Source organism: Filicampus tigris, chromosome 18 (assembly GCF_054856515.1).
Source record: "Filicampus tigris isolate MCC_2025a chromosome 18, RoL_Ftig_1.0, whole genome shotgun sequence".
Lineage (NCBI taxonomy): Eukaryota > Metazoa > Chordata > Actinopteri > Syngnathiformes > Syngnathidae > Filicampus > Filicampus tigris.
In genome coordinates, this window is record NC_141234.1 from 11,879,903 (window position 1) to 11,897,728 (window position 17,826).

Below are 17,826 nucleotides of genomic sequence, written 5' to 3' on the forward strand. Positions count from 1 at the left end.
TTTTAACTCATTCACTAACTCATTCAGATCCTATTTTTCCCTCGGTTTTGAAAAAATGTGAAAAAAATATAAATTCCTGGGGTTGAATGGCTGGACTGTGAAAAGACAAGTAAATCCGTCAATGGCAGTGAATGAGTTAAAGGGGGTATACACATTTATGATAACTAAGCACCGTAATGTATTACTAGCAAACCACATAAACTCCTGGTTTCTCACCTTTTCGACTTTATGACAGTGGATGAGTCCATCGTGTCCTACATAGAACGTGGAAAAAGCATCATAGGACCTGGAACAGATGCCATTTATTTACTTTCAAGTTATATTTATAAGATGAGTTTTGGCGGTTAAATAAATACAACGTTTTCAAATCAATGAATACTGGTGTTTATTACCGGTAATCGTGATTTCAATATCAATCAAAATAATTATGATTATTATCTTTTTCCTTAATCTACCCACCGGCTTGTTTTTCCATAAAATTTTGATAAATTGATTTAAAAAAAAAAAAATAAAAAATCTACTGTAAAGTCAAAATAAAAACTCAGGACTCTAATGTGAAAACAAATAACATTATTCATATAAGACCGTTTTGGTTTTTTTTAAATTTAGGACCAACTTCACAATGTCCCATGTTGTGTTGTATTTGACCAACACTAAACTAGAAACTGGTGGATGGATGTTAGGTTACCTGTACAGGTGTGATTTGTCTTTACGGTAGAAGCGTAGCATCAGTGTCAGAAAGGGAAGGCCCCTGAGCCTCCAGCGAGCCTTAATGGTCCCGTCTTCCATGTGCTTGGTCAATTTGAGCACCTCCAGCCGGGCATCAGCAAAATAGAAGAGACACACGAGGCGCCACAGCGAGAGGGTGAGCTGGTATATCACACGTCCTCTGCAGACAGGAAGTGACCCAATAAGTGGAGTGCATATAAGTCTCCCAGCTAAGATTAGCATCATTACCTGGTCTTGGTATTGAGAAGTCCGTTGATGAATTCAATATCATTGGAGTACATGGTGTAGTCGTGATTCTTATGGAAGAAATTTGGAAGCTGCAAAATATTGCTTGTGATTAGAAATGAAAACAAACAACATACATTGCAGAATATACCATACTAGGTGTACCATAATAGTTCAACGCTCATTTTATTTACAACCACCTGCACCTAAATATGGAGTGTTGCCAGTTACCTTTAAAAAGTAACTTTCCTCATTACTTGATTATAAAAGTAACTCGATTTCTCTACTGATTATATGATTTTAAGAGTAACTAAGTTAGATTCAAAGTTACTTTTTGTTTCAATCAGACGGGGACAACATCTCTTAACATAAAATGACAACCAGTTTTGACAAAACTTTATTGAAAGTGCATTTTAAAACGGTAATGTTTAAGGATTACGTTTTAATTAAAAATAGAGAGTCGTTCTGACCACACAAATAATTGTTTTCATATGAACAACTGTGATGTCATTTTCAGTCGACAGAAGTGACAAAATGGCTGCCCCCTGAGATGGCTAAAAACAGGTGGATTAACTCTTATTCCACAAACGTAATATTTATCAGAATGCCTTGTTCCAACTAGTGGGCTTGCACTTGAAAAAAAATATGTGTTGACTTCCCTCTTTAAGTCTACCATCAACTAATCAATACGCAGCGCTGTGCATACCTCACTCCTTAGTCTTTCATATGCCATGGCCAGCTTTTGCTCTCCTTCGCTGTCTCCTTTACTATGCGACCCCTCTGTACTTGCATCATGGCTACACAGCAAGGTGGGACGCAGCAAGGGAAACTCCATCTTATTTCTCAAAAGTCCAATATCCCGCCTAGAGTTCAGCCTGCCACAGGCCATCGGTTCTGTTCCCGGGGAATGGAAACAGTAAAACTGCGAGCCGAACATGTAGGGGGCGGGGCAACTCTCCGCTTCAAACAGGCTTCTAAAACAGCCGTGCTGTCTCTTTTGTGGGTGTACGCTGCTTCTCCTGAAGCTACTGACGCTGATGTCGTCCTCTCTGCTGCCGTCCACCGTGGTCAATAGGAAGGAAAACTCGGACGACTTGTGATTCCCTGACGCGAGTAACTCGGCTAGCTTGGTCTGACCAAACAGCGGGATCTCCACCACGGTGCGCACGCCACTTGACTCATTTGGTCGCACCAGCGCACACATGCCGAGCGACTCCTCCCAGTCGTCCTCGTGGTAAGCAGCCCTCTGTGGCCAGCTGGCATGATGGAAAGGGTGGGACAGAACTGGTTGCTTCACCGTCTGATATCTTAAGCTGTTGGGCGGCGCCAAGGCCCATGATGCACTGCTGAGAGGACGTGTTGGGCAGATCCACTGCGAGTCACCTGGCTGAAAGGGAAACAAACTCAATTTAGCTTGAAAATGAAATCAAAATATTTTACTGAGCTGTTGACATGCTTATATCGTTGGCGTGGCTGTAGTTTGCTCTCGACCAAAGAAAAAATGCAGAAGAACCCACAGCAAAAGCTACCGCTATCCCATATCAAATTGAATCGTCATCCCACCGAATCAAAGCTAATGGAAGTGGTTATTCGGAGCGAGCTAATTACCTGACTGAGACTCCTGATGTGCTTCGTGATGGGCTGCCTTCTGCCATGGATGCGGACACAATCCACCCAGAAGGCAACACCCCCTCTGCGTACAGCCATTCACCACAGGGGCCGAAGCAACCCCAGTCAGTACGTCACCATCACCTGCGGCAAGGCTGCAAAGTCACATAGATGATCCTTCAGATCGTCGAAGGGTTTCGAAATCCAAACTACAGCTGTGGTTCTCGGCCCCGCCCCGTGAACCTAAAGTTAGATACGAGAGAGAAAGTTAGCGAGGGGTTGAATATACAAATAAATTGAGTCACTATATACAGTTATGTATTAAATGTCTTTTGATTTACTTATCCTTTACTTAACCTAAATCTGTGACTAATGATGTTGATCTTCAGGTATTGTTTTTAACCATTTAAGTTTACAATTTTTGAAATAAAAACATTAAACTAGAACACACTAGTAACCGCAAACATCTGATTCATTCTTACATATGACTAAACAGACTATCTACACTGCATGCTAGTTAATAGAATAATTTTACTCTGTAACATGAATTCGTCTTAAATTCAGAATGTTGGCAGACATTTTAGAGCATGGCAATTGTATGACAAGGGTTCTGTCAATGAAGAAAATCAGGGGTAAATCTTTTTTTGCAACATTTGCATACAGGACTGTACTGACATTTCAAAGGCCCTTCTAGCACATGACCTGCAGCAGACCACAAGCTTATAATAAGAAACCTTAGTGGCAGCTAAAATTCAATTAACCAGCAAAGAACAAACTACAACTGTTCTCTTCGTGTATGAAAGTGAAGAACTGAGAATAAAAATTCACAAACATTTTTTATTTTTGGCATATATTCAGATAAGCTTCTTTTGAGTTTGTATTTTTGGGTGAAGGGCATGTCCTACGTTCCTGACAAAGCATGCTTTAACTATCTGTCAGAATAAAATATTTACTGTATATTATTCTTGCACATCACATTACAATGACGCAATGTAAATATTACAATAGTTTCATATTATCACGTTGACTGACAATATACATATGCTGTTATTGGTACATGTGATCATGACACGATTATGGGACATGCTACACTATGGTGTACAAAATAATGTATTCCTTATAACATACATGAATAGTCTATGTCAGATGCAACATTATTAAACACAACTGAATCGTCTACATCAAATGTTGTTGTCACAGTTGTTGTTGCAGTTGTTACAGTGGCATAACTAATCATAATAAATACACATTAACTGCAAATGCATATTATTTTACGAGAATCATCAATCAGCCCTTACGCCAAAATAGCTGCTAAAGTAAATTTCTTCCAAATAAGGTCTTCTACAGCATTTATCCACAACATTGACATTACTTTGCATATGCCGGTTGGCTAGCGCTAGCAGGCTACTGAGACTGTCAAATGCTATGCTAACTAGCGACGAGCTAGTCCTGGACATACAAAAACGTCTCTGTAATGTAAGCGTCCCTTGACAAGATAATTTAATAATCAATCGGCCATAGTTGTACTGACCACATGTTGTGCAATATTCACATATACGATTATCACAAAGATAGTAGGCTTAATTCCAGATAACTTACACAAGTGTCATCCAGTCTTGTGTGCCCTTGCCTGGCCAAACACGCCTCTTACTCCACTGGAAGGCGAATGCTACGTTCGGGAACTGTGAGGAAATTGCGATGTTATAGTTGCGCATTCCGAGCGCAGTACGTATTTGCTGCTAAAACTAGTTAAAGTCAGAGAGTGTGCGAGTTGTGTGTTGCGTAACGTTGTCTTTTGAAGATGTCCAATTGCGATTTTATTCAAATGTCTTGCATGTCTTTGACGTTAACGGAACGTGCCATCTTTACTCAGCATGTGCGGTGGTGTGTTTTGGGGTCTCGGAAATAGAAATGCTACTTCTCGCATCTTCTTTCCCATAAAGAATCCGCTACATCACAACACACAACGTGACTGAGAATCCAAAAGGCATACGCATGCATTACATACGGTATAACGATGACGAGTAATCCAGATTGTTAACGAATACTCTGCTATACTGCCAGCTGCCAGGGAGTTCTATCTTTTTTTAACTACAATGCAAAATATTAATTTAATTCTACTGAAAGTAACTGACTATATAATTGTATAATGTGATGTTATTTGTCAAATTAAGCGCAATGAAAATACACAGTTATATATTGCGAATCCCTCTTGTTTATGCATACGTACCACACGCCACATACACACGTACGGTTTATTTCTAGGATGTCAACGGTGGTCAGAAATTTCAATAAGATGGTATAAACAAACACGAAACCCCAGAAATACAAAACTCACTGCTTCACTTGTCTCTTACTCCACACAAAGCACGTCTTAGAAAATTGTTGGAGTCGTCTGAAAGCGACGTTATGATTACAGTAATGTAATACCGTAAGTATGTATCTAAGTATGGCGTCAGTTGGTCATCCGGACCAATATGTGGCAGTAAAGCGTTATCGTACGAAATTTGTAGATGAAAAAACATGACTATGGAAAGTGTACACTTCGCAAAGTGGATCTCTTCTTACGTGCGACAACTAAAAACATGATTTAGCAAGAATTTACAGAAGCAAGTCATTCATCCGAACGACACGTGGCAGGAACACTGGGAGAGAAGTTAATTTGAAATAATAATACCAATATTCAATGTCCGGGTGGCCAGTTTACCTTAAAGGGGTGGGCCGACATCACATCATTATCACTGGTTTTATAGGATAGTGTAATACAGTACATTTGGACGAACCAGGCTACAGTTATATGCAATTACATATCGCGATTAGAAATAATAAAACACGTGAACACCCCTAAAGCAACCCCACCTCCACCCGACCGATAACAATTTTAAAATGAAGGTGCTTTACCAAAATGATGCAGGACTTCAGTGTCAGGATTTTTTTTTTTTTTTTTTTTTTTTTTTTTGTATTTAACAGTTATAAAGACTTTGGAGTCAATTCCCTCAAAGAATTGGCCGATATTTCTTTCTTTCACAATATCTAAATTAACACTCCAGTCGAGCTGGAGGCAGTGATGCACCATTACCCTGATTTGCTCACCATCGAAGAAGGAAAAGGAGAAGCCGAAGAAGAAGCATTTTCATTCTGCTGGGCCGCATTGACATTTTTAGGCTGTGATACTGGTTTAGACTAGGACATTTGATTAAACTGTCAGATTACGGAACAAAATGCCTAAGAAAGGGAAAGAAGAAGCAGAGTGGGTGGGCGATGAAGATCCCCCGACAACAGGTCAGATAAAATTGTCATTAGGGTGGCTAGGTAGCCAAGCTAGCAACCAGGGGTGGTACCTCAAACCATCAATCAACAATTTAAAAGTAAAATATTTATTGTTGGTGTAAGCAGTAGTGTATATCGTGAACATGAGTATTTCTAATCTGGATTGTTTTGCTCTCGGACTATACTCAACTCAACCTACCGATCATCATTAAAAAAAATGTTAACTTTGAAACTTGCTTTAAATGTTTTTATTAATGTCAAAATCGGCCAAACACGCTTAATTAGCTGAGGTAGATGGAATGCCTATTTGGAAAACACTTTTGTGTTGAGTTAGACGTAGTATTTAACTGACGTTGGTAGTGACGCGTCTGTCGAGTGATGAAAATGATGCAATTGCTATACAAGCATGGGCAATGACAGCTGCGTTTACAGTCTCAATGCTTGTTGGACTTAACTATTGCTTCAATTGCGTTTAAGACAACTTAAAGAGCAATGAAGTTGTCAAATACTGTTGGATACGTTATTACTTATTAAAAAAAATAAAGGAGGAAATATTGCAAAGTGAACGTACTTGACTGAGGGTGTACAACAGCGGTGACAAGCGGTGGCAAAATTACTCACAACTGTCCATAAGTAGAAATACAGATATCAGTGCAATTAAAAAATACTCAAACTTGACGTACTAATTCAACTACTTTACCACATTGAAGCACAGACTGAAATATATTTAAGTCTAAAATCATTTTTACCATCAATTCAATTTTACAATGCCATTACGATACTTGTTTTTTTATTTTCTGTAGTAATTTTTTAATACACTGTCCTCATTTCTAACAAGTGTTTCGCAAGTTTTCCACAATTTGAGATCCAATGCTCTCTCACCCCACAGAAAAAGCTGTGAAAAAGGGGAAGAAAGATAAAAAGGGGAAAAAAAGTGTGAGTATTTGTCTAAGTGTCCATCGCCCTGTTTAAAGTTTTATTACTTATATTTGTCTGTCACACATGGACTTACTTGATTTGCTGTGAATTGTCCAGTTTTTTGAGGAACTCCAGACAGAGGACATTCCTGAAAAAGAAGCCGAGGTTCCTGTGAAAGATGCAAAACAGGTGATATATTCTTAGAGTAGCGTCTTCTGAACGTTCTTGTCGGGTTTCAGCCTTGGTTTCCTCATTTTCAGTTTCAGCCAGGAAACTGTCGGTGCATCCCTAGTATATGAGTATTACATGTCCTGTCAAAGGGCATCTAAATGTGTTCTCAATTATGTCTTTTCAGCCTCATAAAAAGAAAAAGGACCGCCGGAAAGGAAAAGGTGGAGATGCAGGCAATGACAGCGATGAAGATGTCATGCTGAAGCTAAAAAAGCTCTCGGTACAAGCTAGCGATGAGGAAGATGAGCCTGGTAGGAATGCTGGTGACAAAGTTGTTCCATCACATTTATTCATCACAGTTATTAAACAAAGTTCCCTTTTTTTTCTCCCCATAGTTGTCGCCCCCAAGAAAGGAAACAAGAAGAATAAGGTTTGCCATCATCTGTTACCACCACCGTTGCCAAGGACTCTTCGCATCCCTGCTGTGTAAAGCATGTGTGTTGTCCTTCAGGGTGGCAACATTTTTGCAGCTCTCAGCCAGGGTATGAGTGATGAGGAAGACAACTCCAATTTGGATGAGGGAGATGAACCAGCAGAAAAGGTACCATATTGCTTTTCAAATGCTATTACATGAAATTTGTATTCATTTTTTCGAGACCTAGTTAGCACTTTTTATTCTTCAAAATTTTGATGCCAATTTTTTCCTTTTTTTCTGCAATTGAATATCTGCTTTAACTATAGCTTATCGGCCTCTTTGACTACGAATAATTGGTATCAGCCCTGAAAAAAAAAAGCATATCAGTCTATTGCTACAATTTGGGTAAAGTCTGATGCCTCAGCGCACTGTCGTTATATAATCTATAAAATCTATAAAAATATATCTGCTCACTGGACCGTCTGCAATATAGCCAAAATAACCCAGGTTAAACTATTCACTGCCATTGACTTATTTATTTGCCATTCAATCCCAGGAATTTATGTATATTTATTTCAATATTTTCAAACGTTAGGGTAAAAGAGGCTGTGAAAATGTCTCTGATTGCCAAAATGCCAAATATTGGCCCCGATAATCGACCCGATAATTGGTCTCACTATTAAAAAGAAAAACAACCATTCACTCATTGTATTGTCATATTTTTATTATTTACACAATTATAAAGTTGCTCCTCAAATTAAGTCATTGATTCACGAATTGCTCCACAAAGAAAAAAAATGTGAGTCTTGTAAGCAATACAAACCTTTGTTCCATTTTAGCAATTTTCCAGCATTTGAGTTTGAAGCTGGATAAACAAAACCAATGCATAAGACACCGGCAATAAGAGAAGTGGATTTAAAAAGGTGACAGTTGGCGCAGGCACCTTTAAAATTGATTTTGATCATGTGTATGTAAAAGTTTGTCATATAAATATTTCATGAGCATTTCCGGAGTATAACTCTACAGTTTGTGCATCTTGCATACAGGAGGCTGAGAAGGGCAAGAAAAAAGATAAAGCTAAACCTAAGGCGAAGGTGGGTGCTCTGCGGGTGCTCTTTTTCGGTGTTTCCTCATTTAAACTTCTTCTCACTTCACTCTTTTCTATATATTCTTTGGTTTTTTTTTGTGTTTTTTGTCCTTTCATTTTTTCCCATGGCCAGCTATCACCACTCGTGTATGACGGTTGATAGGTTTATGTTATTGTTTACATGTGCTTGTTTAGTTTTTCTGCTAAATGTGCCTTACAAAAATTTGTGTGTACTTTTTCCTTCATAGTTGCCTGAGAATGATGAGGATGAGAAGCCAAAGGATAAAATGAAAGCAATTGTACGTAATGTACTTGATTTTTTTTTTTCGTCCTTATAATTAGTTTTTATTAATTTGTCACTTCACTATGATTTGAACTCCAAACGTCCCTGTAGAAAAAGACACCGGCTGAGCAATCGCGTCACGATGAAGACGAGGAGGACAACAGTGACGCGGATAACATGATGATGGTTCGTGTGTGCTTAAACTCGTTTAGGCTTTTTCTTTTCTCTGGGCCTGTGTTTTAAACGTTTGTCTGTGTCAAAGCAGAGTGCTGAAGATGTCATCGCAGAGCAGGCCAAACAGCAACAAGATGATGACCCCTTTTCTAACCTTAGCAAGAAGGAGAAAAAGAAGAAGAAAAAAATGGTGAATTAACTTGAAATATGTTGGAACATCCCTTCAACGTCGAGTAGCACTTTATAGAGAGTGTTTGAAAAAGAAATACAGTAGTTCTGTCTCAAATAAGATGTGAACACCACACAATACTACCCCACAACAAATGAATTATTGTAATTAAGAATAAATGGCTTATCCTGTTTGGGTTTATGTTGAGTTACATTCTAATGTGTCTGTGTACATTTTTGTTTGTAGATGGAGTATGAACGTCAGGTGGCAAGCCTCCGTGCCCAGAATGACTTGGAGGGAGATTTTTCAATTTCCCAAGCTGAAATGTCCTCCAGACAGGCCATGCTAGAGAACGCTTCTGATATCAAGGTTACTCTCTGCTGTATGAATGCTAAAATCATTGGCTTTCTAAAGAAAGTCGAATAACCCCGTGTCAGATTTCGCCTTGAATTGTATTCATTCCCTCATACAAAGTCTTTTTCTGTGTTGTGTAGCTGGAAAGGTTTAGTATTTCTGCCCACGGCAAAGAGCTTTTTGTCAACGCTGACCTCCTTATCGTGGCAGGAAGACGATATGGTTTGGTTGGACCAAATGGGTAAATTCAATGTATTTATATATAGTTTTTTTTACATTTGAAATATAATAATTTGAGCAAATGGGTTATTTCAGAAGTGTGTATCAAACTGGTTGCCTCTCACATGAATCAATACAGAAACCCAGGGGGAAAAAGGGTAGTAGAAATGACATTGGGAAATTAGCATTGTAACAGTCTTATTTATTTATTCTTTTTTTTTTTTAAATGCCTGTGTATTAAAAGAAACAATCAACCCAGTTTCAACTGTTTACTTCCAGCAAAGGGAAGACCACATTACTGAAGCACATAGCCAACAGAGCTCTGAGCATTCCCCCCAACATCGACGTGCTGCTTTGTGAGCAAGGTAAGAATATTCTCTCTCTGCCACCTTTTTCTTTTTTTTTTTCTTTTTTCTTTTTTGAAGCAGTTTGCTCAGTCCCATTCACACGTGCTCATGTCTACGTGTGCTATCAGAGGTGGTGGCTGATGACACGCCAGCAGTTCAGGCGGTGCTGAAGGCCGACACTCGCCGCCTGAAGCTGCTGCAGGAGGAGAAGCAGCTTCAGGCTCGTCTGGAGAAGGGCGAGGACAGTGTGGCAGAAAGACTAGACAAGGTGAGTCAATTATATAACAATTATCCTGCGATTTCAAGTTGGGCTGAAAATGTGCATCTTCCGTGTCACCCAGTTTAGCCATGCCTCTCTGTACCTTTAGCCTGCTTTGACTAATCTGTTTCCTCTTTCAGGTTTATGAGGAGCTGAGAGTGATTGGAGCCGCAGCAGCTGAGGCCAAGGCAAGAAGAATATTGGCTGGCTTGTCATTTACCTCCGAGATGCAGAACAGACCCACCAAAAGGTTCTCCGGAGGTTGGAGAATGCGAGTTTCGCTTGCCAGGTAAACCTTAACCCACTTGTTTAGAACTGATCAGTGTTTGACTTGTTAAGAGTTAGTCCTCATGGACGCCCACCACACCCACAGGGCTCTGTTCATGGAACCCACCTTACTAATGCTTGATGAACCCACCAACCACCTGGACCTGAATGCTGTCATCTGGCTCAACAAGTAATATAAAACATGCTCTTTTTCCTCTTCATAAGCGTTCTTATTATCAAAACGAAGTGCATCCATTTTGTGATGCGTTTTGTATATGCAAAGTATAAAAAAAAAAAAAAATTTTTAAAAGGCAAATATAAATCGTTACAATAGCTTATTTCCGCTCTTATTTTTAACAAGGCTCCTTATCAGCTGTCGAAGATATCTGTTCATATAAATCTTGTGTCTCTTCCAGCTATCTTCAAGGCTGGAAGAAGACTCTGCTCATAGTTTCCCATGACCAAAGTTTCCTTGATGACGTGTGTACTGACATCATGCACTTAGACAACCAGAAACTCTACTATTACAGAGGGAACTACTGTAAGTATTTAAAGGGTGAAGTCAACACAAACATTTTCTTTCCAATAATATGTTCAATGCAGCCCCACTAGTCTAAACATGGCTCAGATTCAGCAAACAGGTCAGCCGTGATTGGTTGTTGTGAACAGTTGTGATGTCATTTTCCGTCGACAGAAGACAAAATGGCCGCCCCCCATAGATGGCTAAAAACGTGTGGATTAACACTTATGCCACAAACTCAAAATTAATCAGAATGCAGTGTTTCAACTAGTGGGCCTGCTGGGAACATATTCTTGAAAAAAAATGTTTGGGTCAACTTCCGCTTTAAGTGTTAAAATGCATCTGTTTTTGTCCATCTCAGTAGGCGGCCATTTTGTTACTTGCTGTCAACTTAAAATAACATCCTAGTTGCTCAGGTAACAACCAATCATGGCTCAGCTTCGGAAAACAGGTGAGGTCTGATTGGTCGAGCAACTGTGATGTCATTCTCAGTTGACAGAATGTGTCAAAATGGCCGCCCCCTGGGATGGTAAAAAACAGACGGATTTTGCCGCTTAAATGAACTCTTATTTCACAAACGCAATATTAATCAGAACGCCATGTTTATTAGACTAGTAGAGGTTCATAAAACATACTAATGGAAAGAAAATGTTTGGGTTGACTTCCTCTTACTACAAACCACTTGAAATGTGCATTGTGAACAAAATGGCTGAGAGACTTGGTTGAATTAGCTGTAGTGCTGGCCTGAATGAGACATATAGCGAAATGAAATAAGATGCGACCTTGACTAACCTAAGATTTCTTTTCATAGTGACCTTCAAAAAAATGTATGTTCAGAAGCAAAAGGAGCTCCAGAAACAGTACGACAAGCAGGAGAAGAAACTGAAGGACCTGAAGGCTGGTGGCAAGTCCACCAAACAGGCTGTGAGTTTGGCCATGCCCACCTTGCTAAAATCTTACGGTTCAGCTCAGAAAACGCGGAGTTGCTCTTGAGTGGCAAAAATTGCACACAACTCTCCCATTAGTTCTGTTTTACATGTTTGTTTTCATGTTGCTTTCAGGAGAAGCAGACTAAAAACGCGCTGACGAGGAAACAACAGAAGGGCAAGAAGAAGGGAGGTCAGGAGGAAGAGAGCCAAGAGACTACAGAGCTACTGAAGAGGCCCAAAGAGTATACTGTCAAGTTCACATTTCCAAACCCTCCTCCTCTTTCGCCACCCATTTTGGGCCTGCACAGTAAGAAGGAATTGCTTCTGGTGCATTTCACACATTACACATTTGAATTTTCAGGTTTAAAAAAAAAAAAAAAAAAAAAAGACTTGACTGCATGTAAACTATAGTCTCCAGGTAAATCAAACCCAGTGGAAATGCGCAAATACAATAATCCATATTTGCTTTGTTTTGTTTTTTTCTTCCAGGTGTTGATTTCTGCTACGAGGGTCAGAAGCCACTCTTCAAGAATGTCGACTTTGGAATTGACTTAGAATCCAGAAGTAAGATTGCAACAACTTGTTTATAGAGAAGCTGATGTTAAAAATTGATCATTTTAAAGCAGTGCTTTGTTTTCGAATCAGTATTTTCCATGGGGTATTATAATACAAAGTAAGGGTACTCCCACAAATGTAGGCCAAATGGCATTACTCTATGTACACACCAAAAAAAAAAACTTTTGGGAAGTATATTTAATGTTGCAAAAACATGTATCTATCTAATTACAGTTTTAAGGATAATGTCTAAACATGCTTAATCATCATGCTTAATTTATAGTCTTATTTAGAATTAATGTAAATGGTGAGGGGGTTGATTTAGACATAACCCAAAAATGGGAGAAAAAGGTTTCCCACGACCAAAGAAGGTTTTTCATTTATTTATTGGATTTGGGCCAGAAAAAATGACGCAAACGCTGGAGCGTCTGCTCTTTGAATAATTTTACACCTTGTTACATCCTGACATTCTAATTACAGCTTCCACTACTCTTCTTTCTGACTACATATCCCCCCCCCAATTCCAGTTTGTATAGTTGGCCCAAATGGTGTTGGGAAGAGTACACTGCTGTTGCTGCTCAACGGGAAATTAAATCCTGTATGTATGTCGATTTTGTTGACGATTAATTCGGTAGTAATCGATGTGTCCGCCATGAGTGACGCTTCATTGTGTTTTACAGACCAAGGGTGAGATGAGAAAGAATCATCGATTGGTAAGTAATTCAAAGTTGTATTTTACATTGCTACTACTTTTGTTGAGTACAAAGTTATTGGGTAGGGATAGCAAGAATCATAATGTAGCTTGACACGTGTACAAATTAACTGAAAAATACAAAAGTGAATAGATGCTAGTTTATTATTTCCCTATTATCCATTCTTACAGTTTGCGTGCGTGTTGATTGCTTGCAGAAAATCGGCTTCTTTAACCAGCAGTACGCAGATCAGTTGAACATGGAGGAGAACCCCACAGAGTACCTGATGAGGAACTTCAACCTCCCCTACCAGGATGGCAGGAAGTGCCTGGGACGTTTTGGCCTGGAGAGCCACGCACACACCATTCAGATCTCGAAATTGTCCGGTATTGATCGTGCAGAACCAATAGTGATTTACATTTGAAACTGAACACTCTCATTTGCCTTAATTTGTGATGTAGATTATGCTCTGAGTACTCATTTATTATTTACAGTCTCATTTGTCATCCTTGTAAATTAGATTTACTAGTACTAGTACAGAAGTGCTCTGATGATTTGTTGTCTCTGTTTTTTTTTTTTTTACTAGGTGGTCAGAAAGCTAGAGTTGTGTTTGCTGAACTTTCCTGCCGCCAGCCGGATGTACTAATCTTGGTGAGATATAGTAAATTATGTTTATATGGGCATAATCTACGATCATTTTCTGCAATAATAAATTCTATGCGGCCTCACGAGTCTAAACAGGTATTTAGATTGAATTGCGTTTGTGTCGACTGAAAATGACATCACAGCATCTTTATTATTATTTGAGAAAGATTACAATCATGACTGATGTAATCACCCATACTACTTATATTCAAATCGCAGTAGTTGGTAATACAAATCCTATTTGGCTGAAGGTGAATAACTATAAGAAAGTCAAAAAAACAGTTTGAGATACTTATACACAAGTGCAACATGTAAGAGAACCTCAACACCCTTCCCTTGAGGGTGGGCCGATTTCAACCGTGTAACTGAGCCAAATGTGAAAATGTATTGTTGTGCCACAAATTGAAATGTGTTTGCCTATCTGCTCTTACAGGATGAACCTACGAATAATCTGGATATTGAGTCCATTGACGCTTTATCAGAGGCCATCAATGAATACAAAGGAGGTATGTGGAATATGGGGGGGGGCATATTATGGAACCCACCTTAAGAAAACAGAAACGGCTTAACTATCAAACTAAGTTAAAAAATAAAAATACAGTAGCTTTCTTGTCATCGTCTTGTCGTAATAAAGAAAAAGGGGCGTCAACCAAGTCATTTCATCATTGACGAAACCGCAGTCCCGTTCAATTGTTGCCTGAAAGTACATCGGCAAGTGTAAATGCAACAACTGCATCTTCATAACCATCAGCATTGTGTCCTCCTCATCCTGCCCAGCTGTGATCATAGTGAGTCACGATGCCCGTCTCATCACTGAAACTCAGTGCCAGCTGTGGGTGGTGGAGCATTGCTCCATCAACCAGATCGACGGCGACTTCGATGACTACAAGCGGGAGGTTCTGGAGTCCCTCGGCGAGACCATGGTCAACAAGGTTAACCCATGATTCCCCACAACAGTTGTGGGAGGATCGTGTTGCTTACTCCTTCCCTTACAGGCTACCCCAAAATCCCTCTGGGCTGGTTTCTTACCATTTTTTTCTGGACTGTGTTCCGCATAATGACCATGTAAGGGGGTAAACCCTACCATCCAATGCTTATAAATACAGTAGGTAAAATACTTTACATCACACGATGGTTGTTAAGAAAACAAAATAAACCAGTTTTTTCGACCTTTGTGTTTTATTTTTTTATATTCACATCCACAATACAATGTAATAGATTCATATTATTTAATTGACTATACATAAAAAAAAAACTGAGCATGTACAGATGGTGTCATCATACGCCTGGCTTTAGATAAGCTTTATAAGTCTTCCTGACTTTAGCAACTTCGTTCTGATCCGGTGTTATTTTACCGTACCATTGATACCAGTCGTCACCGGACGTTAAAGAAGGGGCAGGCGGTGTGAAACCCACAGCATCATGGCAATTGGAGTAATCTTCGCCTGTAAAATCCACATAGGGAATCTGAAAGGGAAGAAAGCCTGAAACGACAAAAGTTCATCTGATAAGCCTTGGGTTGCAATTCTTTGAAACCGTAAACTGTTTCAATACACGTTACTGTTGACAAAACGAGTAGCCGATCCATACAGTACTCTTAAGATGTCCACAGTCCAATGATTGGTTGAAGGAATCAAATAAATGCATGCGACAACAAATACGGAATGTGGGTATAAACGTTTGACTACAGATTCAAAACGACCCAAATTTTCACGTCCCGATCAGTCGTAATTGTTTGGGGAAAAGAATGGCATATCAAACATGAAACACCTACGACAATTTGATCAGTCAGTGATCGATTGCATAATATCGTACCATGATCTCGGGCGGTTTTGATTGCTTCAGTCAGTTTCTTCTGCTGTTTCATGCACACACCTGGGAAAATCCAAACAGTGAGCCAATTAAGGATCTTTATTCATAAATACATGTGATTAAAGGCAAGCAACCGTGCCTTACCGGTTCGGGTGGGATCATACACCAAACCAGTGTGGGGGCTGATGAACTGCTCCAACAGCTTCACATTCTGTGAAAAAAAGGCACCAATAGTGACTGGTGTGTGGAGCTGTTCATAATTCCTTCCATCTTGACTAAAGTCCCAGTTCTTATTGAATAAAAAAAGCCCCATATACAGTATAATGCTGCAACCACTAATACCTCACTGTAGGCACAGTGTATAATTGAGTTGTGCACATTATTCGTCCGCAATAATGGGTGTTTTTTTTTTTTAATATCACAAAAATCAGGCAACATCAGTATGGTCCGATTCATTTATTTTTTTCCCCCTTGCTCTCAATTGAAATTTCCAGTGTGGTCAAAATACTCCTTGGTAGGGAACTTTATTCTATTTTAGCCACTGCTTAGCTCGACAATATAATTTTGTTGCATTCATGTGCATTTAGTCCATCAGAATAAATAACCAACCCACCTGATTATGAATGATCACGTTCGGATCTCGACATATTGGACAGGGATTTCCACATATCTTGTCTCCTCTCTAAACAAACCCAACAAGAGAGATTTATATCAGAGCTGTGCACTGAGGATTCGACTTTCTTACAAAACTAAATGAAAAAGACTTCACAATGCAGGTCTTGCGAGTCTTCTGTGGGGGGATGCCTCCTTTGTGGTTTCTCCTGTAACCTGCCCATACTGGATTGGCTCCATACCTCTCAATGTACTCTGCCAGGGAGATTTGATTCAAAGGTAAATAAGCACAAGTGTCTGTGCAAAAAGTCTCACTCCCAACTATGTGCAAGATACCTTCACTCTCCATATAATCCCACGGTCTGTCTTTGTAGCGAGAGAGTGCCTCTGTTTCCTGAGTCACAGCCTCATCCTGGAGTGTCACTGCTTGGCAGAAAGAGTGGCTTGGGGGTGCAAATGGCCGAAGCGGTGGACACGTTTTTACAAATATCCCCTGTGAAAACACAGTGGAATTACTGAATGAATGAATAATTAATAAATATACCTGTGTCAAATACTCATAATCAAATGTCATAAGGCAATAAGAAGCAGCTTATTGGATGGTTTGCTGCTTCAGTCCGACTGCATAAATAAATTAATATATTTTGAAGAAACAAACAAAATATATTGACAATATTTTGGGGATCATTTTCACTGTCAGAATGCCGTCGTTAGCTACGTAGCTGGCTATTGATTAGCATCGCTTAACATATAAAACTTATTAAAGATAAACAGACTGTCCTGCTAATAGTATGAAGAGAATGTGTGCAGTAATATATTACCTGACATTGTCGCAGTGGATATAAAATTGAAGGCGAGATGCGGAACGCTGCCCTTATAACGCTTTGGAAGGAGGCAGCCATTTTCCTCACGCGTGAGGGTGAAAGGTCATGGTACTTCTACTTCTTCCTTAACGGCGGTTTTCAAATGTTTGATAGTACATTACCGCCACCTATTGATCTATTTTGATTACTCCATCGATTTATACGCTGCTCCAATTTATCTTCGACGTAGGTGCTACGTTAATACATTACTTTATCTAGTCCAGTTAACCAGAGGAATTAAAATAAAAGTCTAATGATCTTTTGCTGGTTTTCTCAACATCCTTATTTTAAATTTATTTTCTGTACTTATCATTCACTTTAATTTACTGCCGTTTTTACAGTCCATAATAACATATTGAATTGATTCCAATTTATTACATTTTTCACATATACCTTCTTCATGTTTTACAGTGCTTTCAATTACGTTTTAAAATATATATATTTATATTTATATTTTCAGTGATTTTTTTTTTTTATCTGCCTCAGCCCCCGTTTGCCCACACATCTGATGTTTTACTTTTTTTACGCTTATCAACAATCTTCTTTGTATGATTCTTAAATGTTGATTAACAAAGCTACTCCCAAAAAAATCGTCGCTTCAATTCACTTCTATGTGTTGACGTTTTATTCTTCTATTCATTTACTATACTATCCTTGTTATATTCTTCATGAAAAACGTGCTTAGTTTAATCAGTAGACACAA

The 17,826-nt window shown here is 39.1% G+C and overlaps 3 protein-coding genes across 8 annotated transcripts in view; 1 reads left to right on the forward strand and 2 right to left on the reverse strand.

Annotated features, from left to right (window-relative positions):
* The window catches only part of c18h6orf136 (chromosome 18 C6orf136 homolog), a 6,653-nt gene extending 1,310 nt beyond the window's left edge, over nt 1-5,343 (reverse strand). The window contains exons 1-7 of one of the 5 annotated variants that reach the window (XM_086013760.1): nt 5,270-5,343; nt 4,162-4,244; nt 2,563-2,805; nt 1,661-2,341; nt 958-1,046; nt 689-889; nt 217-286 (exon numbers count right to left, since the gene is read on the reverse strand). In XM_086013760.1, coding sequence (XP_085869886.1) covers nt 217-286; nt 689-889; nt 958-1,046; nt 1,661-2,341; nt 2,563-2,661 — 1,140 coding nt within the window. In that variant the 5' untranslated portion in view covers nt 2,662-2,805; nt 4,162-4,244; nt 5,270-5,343. Of the gene's footprint in view, nt 1-216; nt 287-688; nt 890-957; nt 1,047-1,660; nt 2,342-2,562; nt 2,806-4,161; nt 4,637-4,900; nt 5,046-5,269 lie in introns of those variants that run through there. The other 4 variants (XM_086013759.1, XM_086013761.1, XM_086013762.1 and 1 more) reach the window with 4 other exon arrangements.
* Nucleotides 5,344-5,620: 277 nt separating this feature from the next.
* Nucleotides 5,621-15,005, forward strand: abcf1 (ATP-binding cassette, sub-family F (GCN20), member 1). Of its 2 annotated transcripts, XM_086013695.1 has the most exons (26): nt 5,621-5,844; nt 6,722-6,768; nt 6,868-6,939; nt 7,106-7,232; nt 7,317-7,351; nt 7,433-7,522; nt 8,383-8,430; nt 8,672-8,722; nt 8,818-8,892; nt 8,972-9,070; nt 9,296-9,418; nt 9,544-9,644; nt 9,902-9,987; nt 10,098-10,237; nt 10,369-10,517; nt 10,602-10,685; nt 10,912-11,036; nt 11,827-11,939; nt 12,077-12,251; nt 12,434-12,508; nt 13,027-13,097; nt 13,180-13,212; nt 13,409-13,577; nt 13,778-13,842; nt 14,270-14,342; nt 14,614-15,005. In XM_086013695.1, the coding sequence occupies exons 1-26, from the start codon at nt 5,784-5,786 to the stop codon at nt 14,778-14,780; spliced, it is 2,454 nt and encodes an 817-aa protein (XP_085869821.1). In that variant the 5' UTR covers nt 5,621-5,783; the 3' UTR covers nt 14,781-15,005. The 2 variants fall into 2 exon arrangements, with proteins under 2 accessions (XP_085869821.1, XP_085869822.1); XM_086013696.1 differs by lacking the exon at nt 8,383-8,430.
* Nucleotides 14,997-17,250, reverse strand: mrps18b (mitochondrial ribosomal protein S18B). The gene is made up of 7 exons (XM_086013706.1): nt 17,082-17,250; nt 16,597-16,753; nt 16,418-16,515; nt 16,262-16,330; nt 15,793-15,859; nt 15,652-15,711; nt 14,997-15,320 (listed from the first exon to the last, which is right to left on the reverse strand). The coding sequence occupies exons 1-7, from the start codon at nt 17,160-17,162 to the stop codon at nt 15,115-15,117; spliced, it is 738 nt and encodes a 245-aa protein (XP_085869832.1). The 5' UTR covers nt 17,163-17,250; the 3' UTR covers nt 14,997-15,114.
* Nucleotides 17,251-17,826: the final 576 nt, after the last annotated feature.